The sequence below is a fragment of the Xenopus tropicalis genome, chromosome 2 (assembly GCF_000004195.4).
Source record: "Xenopus tropicalis strain Nigerian chromosome 2, UCB_Xtro_10.0, whole genome shotgun sequence".
NCBI classification, from domain to species: Eukaryota; Metazoa; Chordata; class Amphibia; order Anura; family Pipidae; genus Xenopus; species Xenopus tropicalis.
In genome coordinates, this window is record NC_030678.2 from 80,721,275 (window position 1) to 80,746,053 (window position 24,779).

The 24,779-nt window shown below is 37.6% G+C and overlaps 1 protein-coding gene across 1 annotated transcript; it reads right to left on the reverse strand.

Moving 5' to 3' along the window:
* Window positions 1-502: 502 nt before the first annotated feature.
* On the reverse strand, window positions 503-22,851 carry il22ra1 (interleukin 22 receptor subunit alpha 1). Its single transcript, XM_002938740.5, has 8 exons — window positions 22,631-22,851; window positions 20,210-20,342; window positions 16,068-16,261; window positions 14,117-14,298; window positions 12,409-12,547; window positions 11,317-11,441; window positions 6,850-7,557; window positions 503-1,382 (listed from the first exon to the last, which is right to left on the reverse strand). Exons 1-8 carry the CDS (start codon window positions 22,671-22,673, stop codon window positions 618-620), a joined length of 2,289 nt encoding a protein of 762 aa, XP_002938786.4. The 5' UTR covers window positions 22,674-22,851; the 3' UTR covers window positions 503-617.
* Window positions 22,852-24,779: the final 1,928 nt, after the last annotated feature.

The window sequence follows — 24,779 nt, forward strand, 5'->3', positions numbered from 1 at the left end:
GATAGTTGCAGTTACTTTTAGTGAAAATACATGTTTCCCACAGGCTCCTAATGGAGTAGACCCAGTGTCCCCAACCTTTTTTTACCCCTGAGCCACATTCAAATGTAAAAAGAGTTGGGGAACAACATAAGTATAAAACACGTTCCTGAGGGTGCTAAATAAGGACTGTTATTGCTATTTGGTAGCCCCTATATGGACTGGCAGCCTACAAGAGACTCTGTTTGGCAGTACACCTGTTTTTTATGAAACCAAAACTTGCCTCCAAGCCAATTATTAAAAAATAAGCATCTGCTTTAAGTCCACTGGGAACAACATCCAAAGGATTGGAGAGCAACATGTTGCCCACGCGCCACTGGTTGGGGATCACTGGAGTAGACTGTTGAAAAGTTTGAGGTTGTGCAGACACCTATTTAAGTACTGTTCTGTGAGAAGTTTAAACTCTTTGGTCTGCAGCAGTACATGATAGAAGCTGCAACCAACTGAACATAAAGTGGTATAGGAATTAGTAACATGAGCTTTATATTGAAGCAAATAAAATAATAGTTAAATGTACATTAATATATTTCTTTAAAGTTTCTTAGTTTTATTTTGCTTCCGCGTTAAAAAATTGGCTTCCTCTAAACTTTGGAAACATGACAATGTTGCATTCTGTATGGCTGCTGGCAAACCATTACCCTTTGCTGTAGGTCAGTCTGTGTGTTTTTAAGAGGACATTGGAAGACATATGATGTATTAACACTGGGCAGAATGGCAGGCTCTGTTACTTCTGTTACTTCATTATGGTTTGTTGAATCTTGTGACAACAATATTGATAGATCCTCAACTTGTTCCTTTGGTTCCTCTAAGTCCAAAAGGTCCTGCACAATTACCGTGTGTATAAGGGAGTTCTCATTTTGGTTCCTTAAGCTTTTAGCTTCATCAAAGCAGAACATCTTTGGGGATCTGAAAGACTCTGTTGTCTCTCTCAGTCTTTCTGTCATCTTTTGATTTCCATCATCCACATTTGAAATTGCTGTTAGCAAAAAACTCTGGTCCATTTGATTAGAACAATTAGAAGGGAAAAGGCTTGGTTTCCCAAGTTTTCCCAAGTTTGTTTGGGGGTTGGCTAGATAGCTTGTCTTATTAACTGTCCTCTCTTCAACCATCCCATAATCAACACTTTGTTGCAAGCAGTTTGAGCTCTTTGGAAACGTGGAATCAAAATTTCTGATTGTAGTCTGAGACTGGGTTTTGTAGGCTATTTCCCCTGGTTTCTGTAGATCATTTGGTTCATTTTTATCAGCAGGAAACTCTTTGGTATCAGACACAGCATATAAGACACTGCAGAGATGGTAATCCTTCAGTGGTTTCATTGGGTGGGCAGCTGGTATGTTTGAAAGAGCCTATGTAAAGTAATAGAAAAAAGAAATAAAAAAAAATAAGCATGTATATTACTAGAATATCAGCCTAAGTTTAAAGATACTCATTTTACCTATTGACACCCCCCACAAACAACTGCAAACTACTAAATTCATTTACAGTAAGTCATTCCATTTAATAAGCAAAAAAAACAAACAGCCGCCATTAAAATAATAAAATGAATACATAAAAAATGTGTGTTTTTTCCCCAAACAATTTTTTATAACTAGAGCTACCTTTATTATAATAACCCAATTTTCCTATTAAAAAAATCCTAAACTTATCCCATTTTTTTTTTTTTTAAACCAAACATCGTTTCACCAGTCAGTGTTGCTACTACATATTTAGGGCCAATTCTCAACTATATAACCCCTGAGATAGAGATAGGGGCACATTTACTAATCCGCGAATGCTCTGAATGCGTTTTTTTCGTATCTTGCACGTATTTTTCGTGACTTTTTCGTCGCCGTCACGAAAAAATCGTATTGTTGCGCCGAGTACAAAAGTTTCGGATTCATTCAAGCTTCGGTATTGTGACTTTCCTTGGGCCAGGTTGAAGCTGCAGAGTGCCATTTATTCCTATGGGAGGCTTCCAAAATCATGCAAAGTCGGAAAGGTTTTCCCGCCGCTTACGATCGTTCAATACGAAAAAGTCGTGACGGGCAACAAAAAAGTCACGAAAAATACGAAACGTTGTGACGGCGACGAAAGAGTCGTGAAATTTGTGTTTCTAATCCGATTTTTTCCCATTCGGAATTTTTCACCTCCCTAAACATGAAAACGTGAAACCCAAATTCTTTTAAAACATTCATACCTGTTATAAAGGTATTTCAAAAATGACGCCTGCCTGCTTGCTGTGATTGTGAATCACAAGACTGGCAAAAACAAGGTTTCTATAATTTAAATATTGTAAGTAAAGTTTACTTTGGCTGATTAGCACAATAGAAAAGAATTTGGAGTTATTTCTTTAAGTGACAGGTCTCCTTTAATAGATTTATAGATGAAAATGTTTGCTTATCCTTCCAACACATGTATTTGATATGTTATATATTTCATGGTAGAGCAAGCAGTGACCAGTAGTGAGCAAATCTGTCCCGTTTTACTTAGCCAAATCTTTTCAAGATTCACGAAACAGTGAAAAATTAGCAAAACGCTAAAAATTTTAATAATTTTTTTATGCGAGTGACAATTTTTTTGTCGCAGGCTATTTTTTCCGCAGCAAATTTTGTTGCCTGTTTTGCAGAAAAATCCGCCAATGCCGAAATGCAGAAATTCTGGACAATTATTTTACCCATTACTAGTCACCAGTAGCAGTAGATTTCACCATATCTAACAAAATTGTTATGCATATTTTTAAAATATTACACGCTTTCAGTTCAATTCACTTTTGGAAGTGTATTTATCAATGGATGAAATTTAGAATTCACAATTTGATAAATACACTTCTAAAAGTGTTGTTGGATCCCTAGTCAAGTATCAGACTCAAGGAAACAACCAGTTGCATGATAACTATTTACTACAGCATAATAAAGTTAAAGGTGAAATTTCTTTAACCATTTTATACTAAACAAATGTTTAAGGAATGGAGAAAAACCAGTTTTTTTTTATGTTCTAGAAAACATATATGCAAATACTTTACATTCTTACAGAATTTCAGCTGCTCATTTTTTGCAGGAAATGGAAGTTGCAATTATTTCCTTGTAGTCCAAGGACTACTCAGAATCTTTTGTATTTTCCCCCATCTGCTGTACACCTGCTGTACCTTCCCAACATTTGAAAAATGTAAAGAGGGACAAAAAGAAATGCTGCGTGTAGCGTTATGAAAATATTTGACCACACCCATTTTTGTGACCACACCCCTAAATACCACTTCCATTTTACAAAATTTGGCAGGTCATGTAAATGGTACAGTCCGACCCCCCCCCCCACAAAAAATGGTACAGTCCGACCCCCCCTCCCAAAAATGGTATGGTCCGACCACCCTCCAATAAAATGGTATGGTCCGACCCCTCCTCCAAAAAATAGTACGTCCTGACCCCCCCTCCATTAAAATAGTACAGCCCAACCCCCCTGCCAACAAAATGGTACGGGCCAACACCCCCCTCCAACAAAATGGTACAGTCTAACCCCCCTGCCAACAAAATGGTACGGTCTGACCCTCCCCTCCAATAAAATGGTATGATCCAAACCAGAATGGTATGGTCCGACCCCTCCTCTAACAAAATGGTACAGTCCGACTCCCCCCACGTAAAAAATGGTATGGTCCGACCCCCCCTCCAATAAAATGGTACGGTACAACCCCCCCTCCAATAAAATGGTACGGTCCGACACCCCCCAACAAAATGGTATGTCCTGACCCCCCCCTCCAATAAAATGGTACGGTCCAACACCCCCCTCCAACAAAATGGTACAGTCCAACCCCCCTGCCAACAAAATGGTACTGCCTGACCCACCCCTCCAATAAAATAGTACAGTCCAACCCCTTCCCCCGTCCACAAAATTGGTATGGTCTGATCTTTAGTTACAGGGTCTGTCATGACACCGTATCATGATGTTGGGTAGAAAAACCCAACCTACTGTTCTTCGACTTCATCTTATTCTTCCGCTTCTTCTTAGCGCCTCCCATTTTTATTGGTTTGATGCCAGGGGGAGTGTAGAGGGGAAAGTAAAGTGAATGACAGTGAACTGCTAACGATTCGATCTTTAGTTACAGGGGTCATGAAAATGTATCATTATCATCCCCTCATCCCCCTAAAGTGGTACAGTGTGACCCCCCAGAAACAAAATGGTACAGTCCAACACCCCCCCTCCAACAAAATGGTATGGCCCCCCAACAAAATGGTAAGGTCCGACCCCCCTCCAATAAAATGGTACGGTCCAATCCCCCCTCCAATAAAATGGTACGGTCCAATCCCCCCCTCCAATAAAATGGTACAGTCCAATCCCCCTCCAATAAAATGGTACAGTCTGACCCCCCCATCCATTAAAATGGTACAGTCCGACCCCCCTCCAACAAAATGGTACAGTCCAACCCCCCTGCCAACAAAATGGTACTGCCTGACCCCCCCCCTCCAATAAAATGGTACGATCTGATCTTTAGTTACAGGGGCTGTCATGAAACCTACCATTATGTTGGGTTGAAAAACCCAACCTATTGTTCTTCCACTTCAGCTTATTCTTCCGCTTCTTCTTCTTATTCTTAGCGCCCCCCATTTTCTAAACGCTACTTCTCCTACTGTTTTAGGGGTGCAACACCCAAACTCTCCACACTTCATCGCCCTATAGCGGAGCAGGTTGCTTGTGCTTTTCTAAGTGATCCCGCCCCCCGTCTTTTTGTGGCGCCGCTCCGAACCCCCCAATTTTCCCATTGACTTTGACAGGGAAGATATTCAAACTGCTGCCACACTTACAGCTTTGAAGCTACTTCCCCCAAACTTCAATAACATAATAATGGGGTCACCCCGAATGAAACAGCCACATTTGTTGGATGACCCCAAAGTGGGAGGGGCCAACAACAGCCAATCAAATTTCATCCCTTGACTTTTATGGGGAAATTGAAACTGCTGCCAATCTTACAGCTTTGAGGCTACACTCCCCAAACTTGAATCACATAGTCATGGGGTCAGCCTGAATAAAAATATGATGACTGTTGGATGCCCAAAAGTGGGCGGAACAGTGAACAGCCAATCAGGTTTTACCTATTGACTTGGCCTGCTCCAACCTGCTGCCATTCTCACAGTAATAACACCAAGTTCCCAAAACTTTGCAGAGTAAGGCACCAGGTAACTGCTGTTTTAGTTTTGAAAAAGTAGGCGGAGCCACCAACAGCTAATCACATTTCACCTATTTACTTTCAATGCTAAAGTGTAATATGCTCTCACAATTTTTATGCCTAAGTCACCAAACTTTGCAAAGTTGGTCACTGGGGGAGTCCAGTTCAAAAATAGGAAAAGTGGGTTGGGCCACTAACAGCCAATCAGATTTCATCCATTGAATTTTATTGGTTTAAATTTAAAATGCTGCCATTCTCATACTATTTATGCCAGGGTGCCCACTGTTTGTCACTGGGTGACTTCGACTCGAGGTTAGAAAAAGTGGGCACACGCAGCAATCACAATTTACCATTTGACTTTTATTGGTTTAACTTTAAACTGCTGCCATTCTTTAACTATTAATCCTAGGGTCCCTAAACTTAGCAGAGTTAGTCACTGGGTAACTGCAGTTCTAGGTTAAAAAACGTGGGCAGAGCTACCAACCGCCAATCAGATGTCACTTGTTGACTTTCAGTTGGGAAATCTAAATTGCTGCTATTCAGACACTATTAAAACCAGGGTCCCCAAATTTTGCACAGTGGTTTTTACTATATAATTGTGGTCCAAGGTTAGAAAAAGTGGGTGGAGCCAACAGCAGATAAGATTTCATTCAGTGACTTCACATTTTTCAACCCAACATGAAGTTTGTTCTCAAACTTCCCTTTCTAGTTTACTATGCTATTTATCTGCTATTCATCTGCCATTTTCAATTCAAAACTGTTTTAAATTCTGCCTAAGAATGGCAGAAGAAAGACAGTCAAGAAGGTCTGAAAGAGTTAGGGCTGTCTTTCGTATAGTTCAATCTGCAAGCTGCCCTCAACCAGCCCAAACATGCCAGGACCAGAGGTTTCAGGCCAGACCATGCACAACAAGTGAGTAGTGAGTTTCTCTTCTGTATGACTGTTCACTGTTTAATAAATATGTCATCATGACATAAAATCTTCACAGAAAAATGCCATGGCTTGATAGTTGCAGTTAATTTTAGTGAAAATACATGTTTCCCACAGGCTCCTAATGGAGTAGACCCAGTGTCCCCAACCTTTTTTTTACCCCTGAGCCACATTCAAATGTAAAAAGAGTTGGGGAACAACATAAGTATAAAACACGTTCCTGAGGGTGCTAAATAAGGACTGTTATTGCTATTTGGTAGCCCCTATATGGACTGGCAGCCTACAAGAGACTCTGTTTGGCAGTACACCTGTTTTTTATGAAACCAAAACTTGCCTCCAAGCCAATTATTAAAAAATAAGCACCTGCTTTAAGTCCACTGGGAACAACATCCAAAGGATTGGAGAGCAACATGTTGCCCACGCGCCACTGGTTGGGGATCACTGGAGTAGACTGTTGAAAAGTTTGAGGTTGTGCAGACACCTATTTAAGTACTGTTCTGTGAGAAGTTTAAACTCTTTGGTCTGCAGCAGTACATGATAGAAGCTGCAACCAACTGAACATAAAGTGGTATAGGAATTAGTAACATGAGCTTTATATTGAAGCAAATAAAATAATAGTTAAATGTACATTAATATATTTCTTTAAAGTTTCTTTGTTTTATTTTGCTTCCGCGTTAAAAAATTGGCTTCCTCTAAACTTTGGAAACATGACAATGTTGCATTTTGTATGGCTGCTGGCAAACCATTACCCTTTGCTGTAGATCAGTCTGTGTGTTTTTAAGAGGACATTGGAAGACATATGATGTATTAACACTGGGCAGAATGGCAGGCTCTGTTACTTCTGTTACTTCATTATGGTTTGTTGAATCTTGTGACAACAATATTGATAGATCCTCAACTTGTTCCTTTGGTTCCTCTAAGTCCAAAAGGTCCTGCACAATTACCGTGTGTATAAGGGAATTCTCATTTTGGTTCCTTAAGCTGTTAGCTTCATCAAAGCAGAACATCTTTGGGGATCTGAAAGACTCTGTGGTCTCTCTCAGTCTTTCTGTCATCTTTTGATTTCCATCATCCACATTTGAAATTGCTGTTAGCAAAATACTCTGGTCCATTTGATTAGAACAATTAGAAGGGAAAAGGCTTGGTTTCCCAAGTTTTCCCAAGTTTGTTTGGGGGTTGGCTAGATAGCTTGTCTTATTAACTGTCCTCTCTTCAACCATCCCATAATCAACACTTTGTTGCAAGCAGTTTGAGCTCTTTGGAAACGTGGAATCAAAATTTCTGATTGTAGTCTGAGACTGGGTTTTGTAGGCTATTTCCCCTGGTTTCTGTAGATCATTTGGTTCATTTTTATCAGCAGGAAGCTCTTTGGTATCAGACACAGCATATGAGACACTGCAGAGATGGTAATCCTTCAGTGGTTTCATTGGGTGGGCAGCTGGTATGTTTGAAAGAACCTATGTAAAGAAATAGAAAAAAGAAAAAAAAATAAGCATGTATATTACTAGAATATCAGCCTAAGTTTAAAGATACTAATTTTACCTATTGACACCCCCCACAAACAACTGCAAACTACTAAATTCATTTACAGTAAGTCATTCCATTTAATAAGCAAAAAAAACAAACAGCCGCCATTAAAATAATAAAATGAATACATAAAAAATGTGTGTTTTTTCCCCAAACTATTTTTTATAACTAGAGCTACCTTTATTATAATAACCCAATTTTCCTATTAAAAAAATCCTAAACTTATCCCATTTTTTTTTTAAACCAAACATCGTTTCACCGGTCAGTGTTGCTACTACATATTTAGGGCCAATTCTCAACTATATAACCCCTGAGTTAGAGATAGGGGCACATTTACTAATCCGCGAATGCTCCGAATGCGTTTTTTTCGTATCTTGCACGTATTTTTCGTGACTTTTTCGTCGCCGTCACAAAAAAATCGTATTGTTGCGCCGAGTACAAAAGTTTCGTATTCATTCAAGCTTCGGTATTGTGACTTTCCTTGGGCCAAGTTGAAGCTGCAGAGTGCCATTTATTCCTATGGGAGGCTTCCAAAATCATACAAAGTCGGAAAGGTTTTCCCGCCGCTTACAATCGTTCAATACGAAAAAGTCGTGACGGGCAACAAAAAAGTCACGAAAAATACGAAACGTTGTGACGGCGACGAAAAAGTCGTGAAATTTGTGTTTCTAATCCGATTTTTTCCCATTCGGAATTTTTCACCTCCCTAAACATGAAAACGTGAAACCCAAATTCTTTTAAAACTTTCATACCTGTTATAAAGGTATTTCAAAAATGACGCCTGCCTGCTTGCTGTGATTGTGAATCACAAGACTGGCAAAAACAAGGTTTCTATAATTTAAATATTGTAAGTTAAGTTTACTTTGGCTGATTAGCACAATAGAAAAGAATTTGGAGTTATTTCTTTAAGTGACAGGTCTCCTTTAATAGATTTATAGATGAAAATGTTTGCTTATCCTTCCAACACATGTATTTGATATGTTATATATTTCATGGTAGAGCAAGCAGTGACCAGTAGTGAGCAAATCTGTCCCGTTTTAATTAGCCAAATCTTTTCAAGATTCACGAAACGGTGAAAAATTTGCAAAACGCTAAAAATTGTAATCATTTTTTTATGCGAGCGACAATTTTTTTGTCGCAGGCGATTTTTTCCGCAGCAAATTTTGTTGCCTGTTTTGCAGAAAAATCCGCCAATGCCGAAATGCAGAAATTCTGGACAATTATTTTACCCATTACTAGTCACCAGTAGCAGTAGATTTCACCATATCTAACAAAATTGTTATGCATATTTTTAAAACATTACACACTTTCAATTCATTCCTATGGGATTTTTGGAAGTGTATTTATCAATGGATGAAATTTAGAATTCACAATTTGATAAATACACTTCTAAAAGTGTTGTTGGATCCCTAGTCAAGTATCAGACTCAAGGAAACAACCAGTTGCATGATAACTATTTACTACAGCATAATAAAGTTAAAGGTGAAATTTCTTTAACCATTTTATACTAAACAAATGTTTAAGGAATGGAGAAAAACCAGTTTTTTTTCATGTTCTAGAAAACATATATGCAAATACTTTACATTCTTACAGAATTTCAGCTGCTCATTTTTTGCAGGAAATGGAAGTTGCAATTATTTCCTTGTAGTCCAAGGACTACTCAGAATCTTTTGTATTTTCCCCCATCTGCTGTACACCTGCTGTACCTTCCCAACATTTGAAAAATGTAAAGAGGGACAAAAAGAAATGCTGCGTGTAGCGTTATGAAAATATTTGACCACACCCATTTTTGTGACCACACCCCTAAATACCACTTCCATTTTACAAAATTTGGCAGGTCATGTAACATTTGAACACATTTCTGGAGGTTTGGGGTCTTGTTTTCTGTGTTATTACAGTTTTGCTAATGAGGGTGAAACTGCCCTTTAAGGCAGTGGCACACGTGGAGATTAGTCACCCATGATAAATCTTCATTACCGCGGGCAACTAATCTCCCTGCAATTCCATCCCACCAGCAAGAATGTAAATCACTGGTGGGATGGCATACACATTGCTTCAGGGAAGCATCGGGAAACCGAAGGGATGCATATGCCATTCCACTGGAGATTAACATTCTTGCCGGTGGGATGGAATTGCGGGGAGATTAGTCACACACGGTAACGAAGATTTATGTGCCACTGCCCTAAGGGTGAAGACACACTGAGCTACTAGTAGCAGCTACTTTCACGCTACTTCACGGCTACTACATGCCAGAAAATACCCTGCCATAGAATACAATATACAATACTGATAATTGCCTCTGCTAAAACACACATATAGACAATTATCAGTAAATGATCAGCATTGTCTTTTTTAGTAGCCATGACACGTAGCTGCTACTAGTAGCTCTGTGTCTTCACTCTTAGGGCTCTGGCACATGGGGAGATTAGTCGCCCGCGGCAAAACTCCCTGTTCGCGGGCGACTAATCTCCCCGAGTTGCCTTCCCCTGCCATCCCACCGGCGAACATGTAAGTCGCCGGCGGGATGGCAGACGCGGCGGCGCGATTTCGCGCGAATCGCCGAAAAAGACTCGGGGAGATTAGTCGCCTGCGAACAGGGAGTTTTGCCGCGGGCGACTAATCTCCCCGTGTGCCAGAGCCCTTAAGCTGCAAGTCTCAGTTCCCCCATGAGACCTGTTTATCTAATTAGTTACAATTGTATCTAAGTGCAGATGTATCTTGTTTAGTTTTCTGGGTTCTCTACCAAAAGCTACTTATCTAATTAAGTTTGAGAAACATTGTATCTATTTTAGCATTCAATGTAGGAGATCAAAGGGAAATGAGGGACTTTTCAGTAAGAATCTGAAACATATATCGTGACAGTTGGGAGGTATGCAATAAATTGTATGTAATCTCACTCCCAAACTCTTGGCAAGGTTTACAGTAATTCTGGTGCAAAGTCAGTTTTTATATAGTCATATTTATAGAGCTTACCATTTCTGTTGCTTACTATACGTGTTGCTTCTTAAAGAGGTTGTTCACTTTGAAGTTAACTTTTAGTATGATGCAGACATTTCTATTCTGACAATTTGTAGTTAGTTTTTATTTTTTGTAGTTTTTTTGTTTAGCAGCTCTCCAGTTTGGAATTTCAGCAGCTCTCTGGTTGCTAGGGTGTCCCTTACCTTAGCAACCAGGCAGTGGTGTGAAAGAAAGACTGGAAAATGATAGACGAAAGAGGGACTAAATAGAAAGATAAGGAATAAAAAGTAACAATTTAAATAAGATTGTAGCCTCACAGAGCAATAGGGGGGTCAGTGACCCCCATGTGAAAGCTGGAAAGATGTAGATGAAGAAGGCAAATACTTAAAAAATCTATAACAAAGAAATAATGAAGACCAATTGCAAAGTTGCTAGGAATAGTACCTTCTCTAACATACTAATAGTTATCTTAAAGGTGAACCACCCCTTTAAAGGGTCCAAAGTATGCACCAGATTTATGCCATCTTTAATGTTTGACTAATTTATGCCATATTTTGTGTTTGACCAAAACTTCTTCTGGCAAAGCATCACAACATGACTGCTTACAGCTAGAATGCACCATTGTTATTAGATAGCATACATTATACCAATCCTTGTGTAAATCTACAAAAGTTAATATTAAATGAATATATCAGGGAATCTGTGATGCACTAATTTTAAGAAACACTTACCAAAGATTTTGGTGTTTTGGTTCCCTTTAGACTGACATATCTGTAACTGAGGTACATCAGTACTATAATCAGGAAAAGGACCGAGACTGCAAATCCACACACAATCAGCGTGAATAAGGAGTGGTCTGCAAGATGAAATCAACAATTACTTGGTTGGCTATTGCTCCTTGTAAAGGGCACTGGCATATTTTTTTTTAAATGAATAAAAATTGAAATATAAATGGCCAATAGCCTCTATTTGGTATTTGGCAACCTGTATGAAGGCTTTGCCTGCAGCCTTTTGCCTGTATGTGGTCAAGGAACTATAACCTGACATCACAATGTATAGTTTATAACATGCACACTATATTTGTGTATGCCCCAGTATACCAGTTCTACCCTGCCACTTCTCTCTCTTCTGGCAGACCTTCCACCCACCTACTCCACCCCCCCCCCCCCCCACACATGCTGATTCTCTTAGGTAATTCAAATTCTACCTGAATATACTGCTGTCTTTTCCATCTTTTTGTTACATGTTCCTTAATCATCTTTTCTTCTTTATAAAGCCCTCCTGTCAATCTGCCAGCTGTGAAAGTCTTATAAAGTCTAGTAATGGCAGGTCAGGAAAAACTCAACCTGCACCCAACCCTAATCTGCAAAATGTTGCCATTTTAGGACCTCTATGCACATTTTTCCGCTCTGTGCACTACTTTGCGCTCACCTTAGGTTCCAAGACAGGGAAACTTCGGGAGCAAAGGAGTGTTCTTCCCCCAATGGTTGGCCAAATTTCAACTCTAACCTATCTGACTTAAGGATAAACCCATGGGTTGCAGATCAACCCACACATCTAAGGGCCATGGCATGGTCTGACACCATTTGGATGTGTTGTTTGGTGTAAACCATGGTCCATCCAAAATTTGTGGTATACCACAATACTAGGTCTGAATATTTTCAAAAATAAAGAAAATGTAATTACTCATTGCCAATTTAAAGACATTTTTATTTCTGCCTACTATTTGATCAACATTCTTTCCATGTCATATTCTTTTAAAACATATAAGCACTGAGACATTTAATTTGGTATCATGTATTTTTAAAATTGTTGTTTATTACCTGGAAGAGTTTGGACCACAAAAGTATGTATATCGCTTTTACGTATATTTTCTACTAAGATGTAGACACTTCCATTATATTTTGTATTTGGCTTCAGCCCAGTTACCTCGAATTTGTTGTCAGCTTGTGATTTTTGCCACTGGTGGGAGAAAAGAAATTCATGTGAAACTTACTCTAACTTAATGAGACAAGCGGTGTGGGGGACTGATAGGGATTAAATTACTAAATGCTGTGATAGGGGCTAAATTGCTTAATGTTGAATTTACACAATTTTGTTTTCAATCATGAAGGCCTGTGTATGTGTTACTTCAATTGTTATGATTATCCTCATTATCTTGTCTTTGTCCAAGTTGCTCTGGCCTTGGGTATCTCAGCTTATTTTCAAGGCTAAGAAACCATAATAAGCTTCAGTAGCCATTTTTAATGAATTTCTGTTATTTGCTAATAACTGTAAGGCATATGTGCCCACCCATGCTACGTAAGCATAATGGGATGTGTTTACCTATCTACTATAAAAGTAATATCAAAACAAAATAAATTTGTACTTGTTTGCAATACATATACTGGTTGTATCGTTTGTACAAGTTCCCTGATCAGCGCACATGCGCAGACGATATCAGATGTTTCGCCGACGCACAGATTAAATCGGACCGGTCCGTGACTGCTTATAGGGACAGTGCTACAGGTGCACAGACAGAGTTACAGAGATTTACCCTAACAGTTCGTGCTACAGGTGTTACGAACAGAGATTACATGATTTAACCCTTTCAGGGGACCTCTTATTTAACTGACAAATTATGGGCTTGAATATATTTTATAAAAAATATATCTTTCCAGCCTCACATATGTGACCATAGTTAATTTGTTTTCTACTGAACTAAAGCCAGCCATGCAACTTAGTATAAGTAGCTATGGGTTTCTGCTTCTTCATTGCTTATAACCTCCTTATATGGCACAGATCTTCTTTGCTGAATAAACTGTAGTCAGTGGCTGAAAAATTGAATATTCTCCTCAATATGGAGAAATACTAACATACTGGTTGGAATCAAAGCCAAACAAAACCTTGTGATTTATAATAAGAGTAGCACAGAAGCAGCAGCAGCGTGTTACTTCAAAACCTAAAATGTAAGTAGCAAAAGGGTATGTTACATTGCACCGGGTGCTTTAATAAAACTGCTCCATTTATAGGAGAACCACCAACCAATTCTGCAAATATAATTTACATTACAATAAACATTCACAAAAATATCTTATGTTAGCATGGAAATTATAGTAAAATGTATATATGATATGATTAAAAGTCATCTTCATAACAGTAGGTTACTGCAAACATTCTGGACCATTGTTTTGTGTCACCTTTGTAGTATTGCAAAGAAAAGGCCTGATTTAAACATCACATAAATGTGAGGGGGCAGTGGCTTACAGGTCCTATTATGTCACACCTCCATTAAAAGAGGAGAGAGTATAATTCACTACAAGTTCCTGGCAAAGATGCTGGATTTGATCTAATGTTATTTTATTGGTTCAAGTTTTGTAACCACTACAAGTAGTGCAAAGTAGCCCAAAAATACAGTTTCTTGTTTTGACATGATCAGCAGATATCATCAGCAATTAGTTTTAAACAGTCTACTAAAATGAAAGCAAAGATCTTATTGGTGGCTGCTGGCTAATTAGCACCTATGTTAGTAAATAAGATTAAATATTTTACCATGCTATGTTTCTCCTGTATAGATAGGCTAACATGATATTTAAATAACATATCATGGTACAGATCTTGTACACTCTGTGGTTCACCTCCTTTATTTTTCACTGGAACGTATGGAGTGTAAACGAATATTGTTATGGAGTTGACATCCTTAACATATTGTACTGCTGGCTGACCAATATGCGCTGCAAAGAAAAGGAAACAAAACATAGTTATGCTAATACCTCCTATATCCATCTATTTTGGTGCTATCCATATTAGCACCCATACAGTATGTTCAGATATACAACACTAATAAAACCAGATGTAAACCAATATATACAATATATAAACCAATTAATACTGTTTCACTTGCATTTGAACTCAAATTACTTAAATAGTTTGATCAATACTTTAAAATATTCAGGTTTGTGCCTATCACTGAGAACCATATGAGTTTGTATCTGAGGCTTTCTGTCTGATTTTTTATTTGTAATATCTTAAACCATATACACATCTGCAGAAGAAAAGTGATAAAGTGTTTGTTGTCTATTTCTCTAGTGGAAAAGGAGTGTATAAATATTTTCCTTTTTTCCCTAGCTTCTAGGGAACATAGTACTTTTAAGCCTTTGCCAAGTTGAGCCTCCTGACTTCCTTATCACCTTCCAATGCCCTTCTGTTTTGTTATGATTCACCAACAAAAAGGCAGCAAATGGAATAGCTTAGCAGTTCATGGGACATGATTAGGCATGTAGCTAAAAATACCACGAGACGATGAAAATATATTGATTTTTGTACTAAGCAGAAATACCTAAGGGTGCTGTAGCCTTCAAATATCAGTAATACTTCATATCTAACTGAGGTGATGAAAGAATATTCCAAAAAAACTCTGGCACTCCTGTGTAGGTATGATTGTAGGTTTAGTGCATATGGTGTTAAATGGCTGTTATTTAAGTAATTGATGAATGGCTTTGGTGTCCTATTCTATACCCACAGCATTTAGCTACATCATATGTCTTAGAAAATGTCTGTGTGCTCTAGACCACTCTGGAAACTCTCAGAACAAGCTCTTTACATAAACTAGATTGGTGACATTCAATATTTAATGACAAAAATCGCAAACAGTGTGCAAAAACTGTTGAACGGAGGTGATCAGGAACTCTTTTTAAATACAAAATGTAACAATAGAATAAAAGATTAAATGCACTCAGACCCCATGGTTTGAATACAGTATCATTTTTATTTGTTCTTCTGAATGGGACATATCTTATTAATGCTTTGTATTATGCTGTCTTATACGCTTGTATCCACGTGGTTTCTTAGTTACCTTTTGTACCACTTGCTGTTGAAATGGATAAAGATCAAAAAATGACCACAAGCTTTTAAACTACAGGTCTGGCTTGTGGCTTACCCAATCATAAGGCCTGAGACATTGCCAGTTTATGCATTGTTATCTGCTCTATGGTGGCAATTATATGAACCAAATTTTATGACTAGATCACATTATCATGTCATCATTATCATAAAATACACCCAATTATTTAATTTGATAAATTCATACTGGCCTCCTCATTATAACCAAACAGAAGCAAAACCTGATTTTTTGAGTTTTTTTGGGACAATTTGGCAGTGTCACCATATAAGACCATGAACAAAGTATTGGTTGAGAAATTTAAAGGAACAAGAACTTAATTTTAAATCTAAGATAAAGCTAATAATTTCAAAAATTGCCTAATCGTTTCACAAATTTCTCATTTTAAGAAATACCCAAGGCATATGACATAGTGGACATTGTCAAACAATGTTTTTACCCAGAAGGCAGCATTATTTTCCTGAACACCAACTGAATATTCAGTTGGTAGAACGCACAGATGCATTTTGGGAACATTGCAATGGAGGAACATTAGGAAATGCTGTAGTAATAAAAAAAATATTGTATTTATTACAAATGTATTTCTGAAGAAATTATACTTACTGTGCTCTCTTGGGTACACCCTTTCTGACATGACCCAGTCAGAATGGCAGTACTTGGATGATGCCCTAACACGTCCATAGTATTCATGCTCAAATAGCTCATGTACATCCCCAGCGATCTCATTTGTGAGGTTACAGAAAGTTCTGCTGATATTTTGGCACTCATGTTTTATGGACCACTCTTTGTCTCCATACCTAAATGGAAAATGCTTTTTCATATATTTTCAACTAAATTGATTAAATTTTGAACACTAAAAACTCTGATCAAACTTTGGCTTCAATGTAGGAAACATCATGGTAAATGATTTACAAAGATAGTAAGAAGCATTTTTATATCTTGAAAGTTTGTAACATATTTAAAATGAATTGCCTTCCAGACACTCTTTTTACTTTCATGTGTTTGACTCCAGTATTTCTAAAGCAACTGCTACTCCTGTAGTCTTGTTAGCCTTTGGGGCGTGGCAAAGATCTGATAGGCTGGAGCACTTAATTAAAAGTTATCTAGTATAAATAAATTTAAAGCAACTGGACTTGTTTGGTAATCATTGAAAACGTTTTGGTCTTCAATTATTACCAAACAAGTCCAGTTGCTTTAGATTTATTTATACTAGATATACCATGACCTGGATGAATGAAAATCTTCATAGACTTAATTAAAAGTTGTATGTGGTCTTTGCACTACCTCTAAGCCCAGCTTTACTACTGCAGCAGCCATGACTGAAGATAATAAAGTTATACATAGGTAAGTAATGGGTGCTGTGCTCTTTTTCTATAAAAGATTTGAAATGTTTCTGTACAGCTTTAATACTTAAATACAATGTGTAATTATATAGACTCTATTTTTCCTCTATATAGTCTATACATATATGATCACACACACATGGTAAATTTATGATGGATATGTATGATCATCTAAACATTTAGCTCTGATTTTGCTCATCTTCATCTGGTGCACCAAAGTTTATTCACCAAAATGGAAATCAAGGTCCACTGATGACCCCATTGGGCATCTTTACCATTGTTGTAAATTGACCCAGAAGTATATAACAGACACTTCCATTACTCCTTGTAACCTTGTGGGTTGGCAATAATATAATAGATTTATATATATTTTTGTCAAAGTGTTTTCCATAAAGAACTTTATAGATGAAAAGAGAACATGCATTGTAACTGAAGGAAAGAAGGTTTTGCCATGAGCATATGTGGGGCAGGAAAATATAAGCATGAGTGTTGATTAAACAATCACAATTCAAAATAAACACATTTGGTGAGCTTTATAAAATCTCCAAACCATAAGCCTTACTTCCTTGTCAGTGCTCCGTGCTGCACCTGAAGTAATCAACAATTCCAATAAAAGAAAGGAGAACTCCAGCAAATTAAGTGCAGTGAATTTATTATGGGTAGTGGTTATACAACATGTTTTGGGTCGATGCCATTATGCATTATGCCATTATTAAAGGCAAAATAAGCTTTAACATATTGTTCACAAGGCATTGTGGGACCATTTAAAGTTCAAAGAGCCACTGTGGTATGTCTAGCCTCACTGGGAATAATAAATTGCCCATAGGGCCTATCCAGAATAATAAAATCCAAAAGGGGGAGCAGTGGTTATTATAACATAAATGCTGAGGTAATAAATTGAATGTGCCTGGGCATCACTGTATTATTAAAAGAAAATTAAAAGCACCATAGATACAATGGTCAATGATGCATTTCTGATGCATACTATTAACAAGAATATCAGGGAATTTCCACAGATTCCATTATTATGCATTATGCATTTTGCCCAAAATTCACAAAACTCTAATCTCCCAGGGGGAACTATCGTGTCTGGTGCTGGCTGAGTATTGGAGGCACAGTCTCAGTTTGTTGATTACCACTTACAGAAATTCATTATTAATTCAAAGGCACTGCTGACCTTTTGAATAAATTGAGGCATTTAGGAATCCTTGAAGGTGATATTATTTTAGGTAACATAGACTTTAGAGGCTTATTAACTTCAATTTTACAGGAGGAGGGACAGGTAGAAATAGATTTGTTGGATACTACCTGGCCAAATGCACTGGTTTACTTTATGGGCTGTTTTTTACTTTACTTTATTTGTACTGTTTAGAAATAGTCCTAAAGAAAAACTATTTCCCCTTGACAAATTTGAACAGATGGTAGCTGAAGCGAATAAGTCACACTCAACTGTAAAATTTACTTTTAAAACCTCCACTAGTGCTCAGTTTCTTAGACGTAAATATTAAATTGGTTCAGTTATACCGAAAGAATATAGAAAGGAACAACCCTTTTGCATATTTAGAGTTACCATAACCCTCTGACATTAAAAGCAATTCCCAATGGGTCAGTTTTTTCAGAAATATTGCCTCAAATGACCTTTTGTATAGAGAAGCAGCTAATGATTTAACTTGTGGAAAGGGGTTATACAGAAGCTGCAATGTATTGCTAAGAAGGTTGCTAGTTTGTCTTGTGAGTGACTGTTGGAACCTAAATCCCATACTAGCAATAGCAAGAGGATGACATATGTTGGGAGATTTGATAAAAAGAGGTTGGAATATGTTATTCTAAAATAATGTCTTGTTTTACAATTGGATGTGAAATATGGTAATGTATGCCTATAGAAGGGGTGCATCCATGAAGGATATCTTGTGCCCAACACAAACCACTCACACGAAGAGTCTATTTGAGGGTAAACCTTAGCTACATTTCCATGTATGGATTGCAATTGATGTAGTATTGTTGTCAAGTTACCAAATATACACCATCTCTTAAGTGAGGAAGAAATCAAACCAATGCCAATTGTAAAAGCAAATATGCAGTAAATGCATATATGACATGTTACGTGTGAGAAAAACAATAAACCCTGTCAATACATGTATCAGGGAACACAAAAACAATATTCAAAATTTTAAGGACTAGAATATAGGTAACCCGGTTTCTAGGCACTTTTTCAAAAACATCCACAGTGCTAGAGGTTATAACGAAACCAAAAAGACAGGGTGATTAAAGTAAGCTATTTTTACAAGTGAATGCCAGATGGATAAGATACCTTGATTGCCTTATATCTAAAGGAATGAATGATTAATACAGCTTGTTTTGTTTCTTTTAGGGTTTGACCTTATAGTAATATATTTTTGAGCTAGTCATAGGAAACACAATCTCCTGTTGTGAACTATATATGGATAAGTTACCTGGTACAGGTATCATATAATTAGATTGGCCACTAGCATTAATATGTTATTTGCAATAATAGTTGTGATAATGATGGATATCAAAATTTGTTAGTGTTTTTTGGATACCCTGTCGTGTGGAGTTTGTCATTCTGGATAGGCTCTATAGACAGTTTCCTGTTCCCAGAGAGACTAGGCATACTACAGTAGCCCACTGATGTACACTATTGGACAACATAATGTGCATTATTGGTCCAACACTTTGGACTTTACCTATAGGATCCTTGTATGAACTTTGGATGGAAAAATGGACTTGATCAAAAAAGGGGATCTGTAATTAATTTTTACTATTCTATTTTTGTATATGTTTTTATACCCTGGTACAAGATGGGTTCTTAAAGATTTATGGTAATGTCACTTTAAATGCTCTTAGGTACCTGATGCAAAAATCACTTTAAATGTTATCCCACAATGCATGTGAATAATAGGTTAAAAGTTATTTTGCCTTGAAAAAAAAAGCACATAATCTATGGTCTTTGATAAAGGGTATTGGCCGAAAACATGTTGTGTAACCACTACCCAGAATACATTCACTGCAGTTAATCTGCTGGAATCCTTCTTCCTTTTATTCGAATTGTTAGCTTATCAATCACAATCTGATATGCAACCTGGTTTTGTTTGATTCCTCTGGATAAACTTGGATTGTTCTTTGAAAAGAGCTGGGTTTGAAAGATTTGAGGTTTTTCTAAACATTTACATAAAAACAATACAATATATAGAAACATGAAACAGTAATGGAATGAAGGGGCATAGATGGAGTTTTGGAATTGCTACTCCACCTTTTGATGCACTTAGGCACAATTAGAGCCACTTTTGTGACATCTGTATTTCATTTCACATTAGCATTAAAATGAATTTCTATTAACTATTTAGATTAATGCCATGCAACATTTACACTTATTTAACAAACCTCTTATATTGGACACTGAATACTACATCTTCTCTCAGATCTTCCCTGTCCCATTGCAGAATAAATTCAAAGTTCACTGATTGAAATGTTACATTTTGCCTTGAAAACTGTTTACATCCATAGCTGAAGTTTTCTGAAAAACATAAAAACACATCACTGATTATTCTTGGGCGCAAACCAAGGCTGCACTTATTCAATGCAGAAAAACTGTTAAAAGCTATTACTATGAAGTAGTGCACTACATATATAAGCACTCAATAGGTTGTGATAGGTACAGGTATAGGACCTGTTAACCAGAATGCTCAGGACCCGGGCTTTCCGGATAAAGGATCTTTCTGTAATTTGGATCTCCATACCTTAAGTAATTTAAACTCAATAGAATTATTTTGCCTCTAATAAGGATTCATTATTTCATAGTTGGGATCAAGTAAAAGACACTGTTTTATTATTACAGAGAAAGGAAATCATTTTTAAAAATTAAAATTATTTTCTTATAATAGAGTCTATGGGAGATGGCTTTCCGTAATTCGGAACTTTCAGGATAATGGGCTTCGGGATCCCATACCTGTATTATAGCCTAATGTTTTAAAGGGGTGAATTACAACCTCTGAGGCAGTGTGTAAAGTGCTAAAATGGCCCCCTCCCCAGTTTATTTACTTTATAGTGGCCATATATGACCTTCTAGGCAGCGTGCAAAGTGCACTTTACATACTGCCCCCCTCTCTTGCAGAATTGCTGCGCATCTCTGCAATCTATTTTGGAGCGCAGAGAACTGTTTCTGCCCTGAAGATTATAGCTCCCACTGTTAGTCAGAGTTATATTCATGAGGGATGGGCGGGGGAGATTCAGCTGGAGATGCAGGCCGCAACCAGACCCCGTGCATTGGGAAGACAGGAGATTGCTGGCCTGCACCTCCTGATGCTACAGTTTGGTTTTCTCGCTGGAGCACTAATAACTTCACTCTGGAGCCCTAACATTACTTGTTAGATAAGATAGAGGTGCTATGTTGTGCTTGTGCCATAAAAAGGCTAAACTGTAATTTTCTGGCTTGTGGGGCAGATTGAAAACTCTTCAATTTCTCTGTCTAGAGGTTATATGGCAATGGTCTATATGTGATGGTAAGTGCCATCCCCACATACTGAGGCCAATGAAAGTACTGTACTAACTGTACCAGGTAAAGCCCCATACAGTGCAGTGTGGTAAAAATAGACCAAACTACCCACCCGCATCTAAGCATTTACATGGCCACCTCTCTGTACCTTTAGTTTTTAGAGATATTGCTTTCTCCTTAGACTCCTAGGAAGCTTGAGTCATTTATAAGCTGTGTGTCCTCTCTCCACTGACAGAGAGAAAAACCATTATGATGAATTTTATTTCTTTCTTACAGAATATGTATTTTTGTAGTATGTATATGAATTGTTGTGCATTATAGACTAACCACAGAAAATGTTTACCCCTACAAACCTCCTACCTCCTTTCAAACATACCATGTTATTTTGCACTTAACACACACAGAAGAAAGAGTAGATAATATAATTTATACATTATACTGCAGGTTAGGGATTGGCAATTCAGTAAATGGAGGAGGAACAGCAAATCCCAGCATCTAGTATTGGTAGACATTCTACAACATTCTAGAAGTAGTAGAAAAACTCTCAGTATGTTGAGGTCCACTGGGTGGGGGGTAGAATGCTGTGGTGCTATAACTACAGCACTTAAAAATGTCTATGCCTTATGAAAACAATTTTTATTGATATATTTTAAACCAAGTCTATATTTTATACATTTTAGTAATAGACTATATAGATATGTTTTTACATACGTTAAACATACGTTTTATGTATTTAAACAGCACAAAATAAAGTGGATTCATAAACTAAATACAAATACAGTACTAACTGCCATAGTATTTAAGGTAAGTCAGAATTATAGTTTATTTAAATAAAAATGTGTTGTTGTGTTAGGCTCTCTAGTGCAAATAAAATAAAAATTCGGAATTGGCTCAACAGAACGTAGCTTGCCAAATCCGAATAACCTGGCATTAGTCAAAATCTCAAATTTGATTGTGGAATTGATACATACCTAAATTACTTTAACCACACAAATGGCAGAGGAATTATCAATTCACAGTTTTCCCCATAACAATGTTCCTGTCATCAGGAGGCCATCACACAATCTACAGCGATCACTTTCACTGTACTTTTGTACCTTCATATCAGTCTGATATTTTTAAAGAGGCAATTTAGTGCACTGGTTCTCTTTAATTGAAAAATAAGCCCTTTCTTTATCATGTATTCTATCCATTATACAGAATACAATGCCCCGGTATTACAGATTTAATGGTGAAGCTGGCTTTAGAGTGTTTATATGGATCCACCCAATACCCAGAGTTCAATCTCATTCTCCAGATCTGGAACTTACGGTATATGAAGCAGAAGAACAGAAAATAAAACCCCTTCTTCATCTATTCAAAAAGTGAAACCCCTGCTTCATCTATTCCAAACGTATTCAAGGATTAATTCTTCTTTTGAATCCAATCTATAATTCTCCTTGTACTCCGCTCTGATTCAAGAAATCCACAGCACATTTGTATGTATCTGGACTTCCTCACACACGCTGCTTGTTTGGCAAAGGTGCTTAAGAATATGCAAATACAAGAATTTCTCATTCACAGGAGGGTGTTCCCTGGTTAAAGGTTGTTGTGCTCCATATACAGGAAGAGTTTCGCAACTAGGAGTTGCCTGTGTGAATAAGACAAAGTAGTGCTTTAAAAAGGAGAATAATCACTAAGGTAAAGTGTAAGTTTGCTTAAAGCTGCCATGTAAGAGGCATGCTTTGTTCAATTGTGCTCTCTGTTACTTGAAAAAACACCTTGTTTTTGGTTATTTCAGATTTTACATAGACTGCAATAGAATTGCAACACTTATCATTTGCAGAGGTGGGGTGCCCACAAAACAGCTAAAACAGAAGCTTATGTGCGGGACTCAGAACAAGTGCCACATTTGTTAATGACACTTACCCACTGGTTTTAAGGGTCAAAGCAAGGAGTGCTGTTTTTTTCCAACCCAACTTTATTGCAGAATTCTAATGCAATGCAAAGCTTAGTTTACATTTCTTAAACAAAGATTACAGTATCTTTAAACTTGTATAAGGTTTGGACATATTTTTGCTGTCACTGGGGTGCCAATCTGTGGGGTCATTCTTTTGCCTGAGACAGCAGCCTGGATTCCCCCAGCTATGTCTGGGTGGGTGGCTTACATTTTTTTTTAACTGTTCTAGAGTGAAAAGTGGGTCTGGTTTAACTGCTGCACACCACTGCATTAGAAGAAATATACAAAACAGTAACTAACATGGTTCTAAGCTTGCCACATGACCAAAATGCCCCAGTCTGCTCAATGTGTACAGGATACGGGTTTGAAATTCAACATTAAATCTGTAAATAATTGCATATGTACCCTATACCTTTAAAAATAATACTGCTAGTCACATTGTTAGCTGTTCTGACTTGCTAGAGCCATGCTACGTGTATGTACCCAGCACGATTGGGAATATACAAACAGGTCCTTGTGCCAATAATGTTAGAGTATCATGCTGTTTGCCACTTTGCCTGCTTATTGATTCTATGACTAAATATAGATTTTTGCTGCTTGCACTGATATTTGGCCTGAAACTTGGACTTTGACAACTGCTGTCTGCCTGGAACCTTTGCCTGGATGACTACACTCCTTTACCTGTTCTTTATTTCCATGGCATTCTAAGCAGGGTTGGATCTAAATAGGTGTCACTGCAGAAAGATCAGAGGCTCAAAAGTCATTACTGTCTCCTGCAAGCATAATGAGAAATTTGTCCCTCTGTCTTTTCAATTTTTTCAAACCCTTAAGTACAGTTCTCTTTGCAATACAGACCAGCTGTAGTCCCCTGAAGGCTGCCTTGCCTGATATTTGGGCACACCCTAGAGATTTTACCTTTCCTTGTTCTTTAATTGCTACCAGGGCCTTTTAATAAATAGACAAAAAGGGCATTTGCCTATAGCAGAAACCTCCTGTAGATGCAGACACTTTTTTCTTGTGGCATCATCATTTTATCTGTTTCCGGGGCTGTTGGTCCATGTCCGCACACCTGTGGATCATGTCTACTTTGGTATTGAACTTCACACGTTTGAGGGTTATTCTATCACAAAGTTCTTGGGGCAGGGGGGCTCCAATAAAGGAACATGTCATTCTTAGAGGTAGCACTAACTAAACAAGTTATAAGAACTCTTGGATGAGAATCCATATCGGTTGTAAACTGTACGTTTATTGTTAGCCATCCAGTATTTCCTAAAAGAACTTTGCTGTCTACACAGCCAGCAAAAGTAACCTTGTGGATCATATTTCCTACCAGTTTTATGCCTGCTATGAGATCCCTGTTTCCTTATTTAAAATTTACCATCCTTATTTTGTTTACCCATTTGGTATGACCCATGCTTTTTACCCCATAATAATTCCCAGTCCCCCAGTCCTGCTGAGGAAGTTTGCCAGTTTAATCTGACAGCCAGCAGTTAAAAGCACTGTTACTTGGAGTAGAATTC

What these genes read in the sequence shown, in the direction of transcription:
- il22ra1 (XM_002938740.5), bottom strand. Translation starts at nt 22,673, where the DNA reads ATGAAGAAGGGGTTTTATTTTCTGTTCTTCTGCTTCATATACC. An exon ending in GTTCTTCTGCTTCATATACC is followed by an intron (nt 20,343 to 22,630) that starts GTAAGTTCCAGA and finishes TATGTTTTTCAG; the next exon opens with AAAACTTCAGCTATGGATGT. An exon ending in AGACTGATCTACAGCAAAGG is followed by an intron (nt 1,383 to 6,849) that starts GTAATGGTTTGC and finishes TACTTTACATAG; the next exon opens with GCTCTTTCAAACATACCAGC.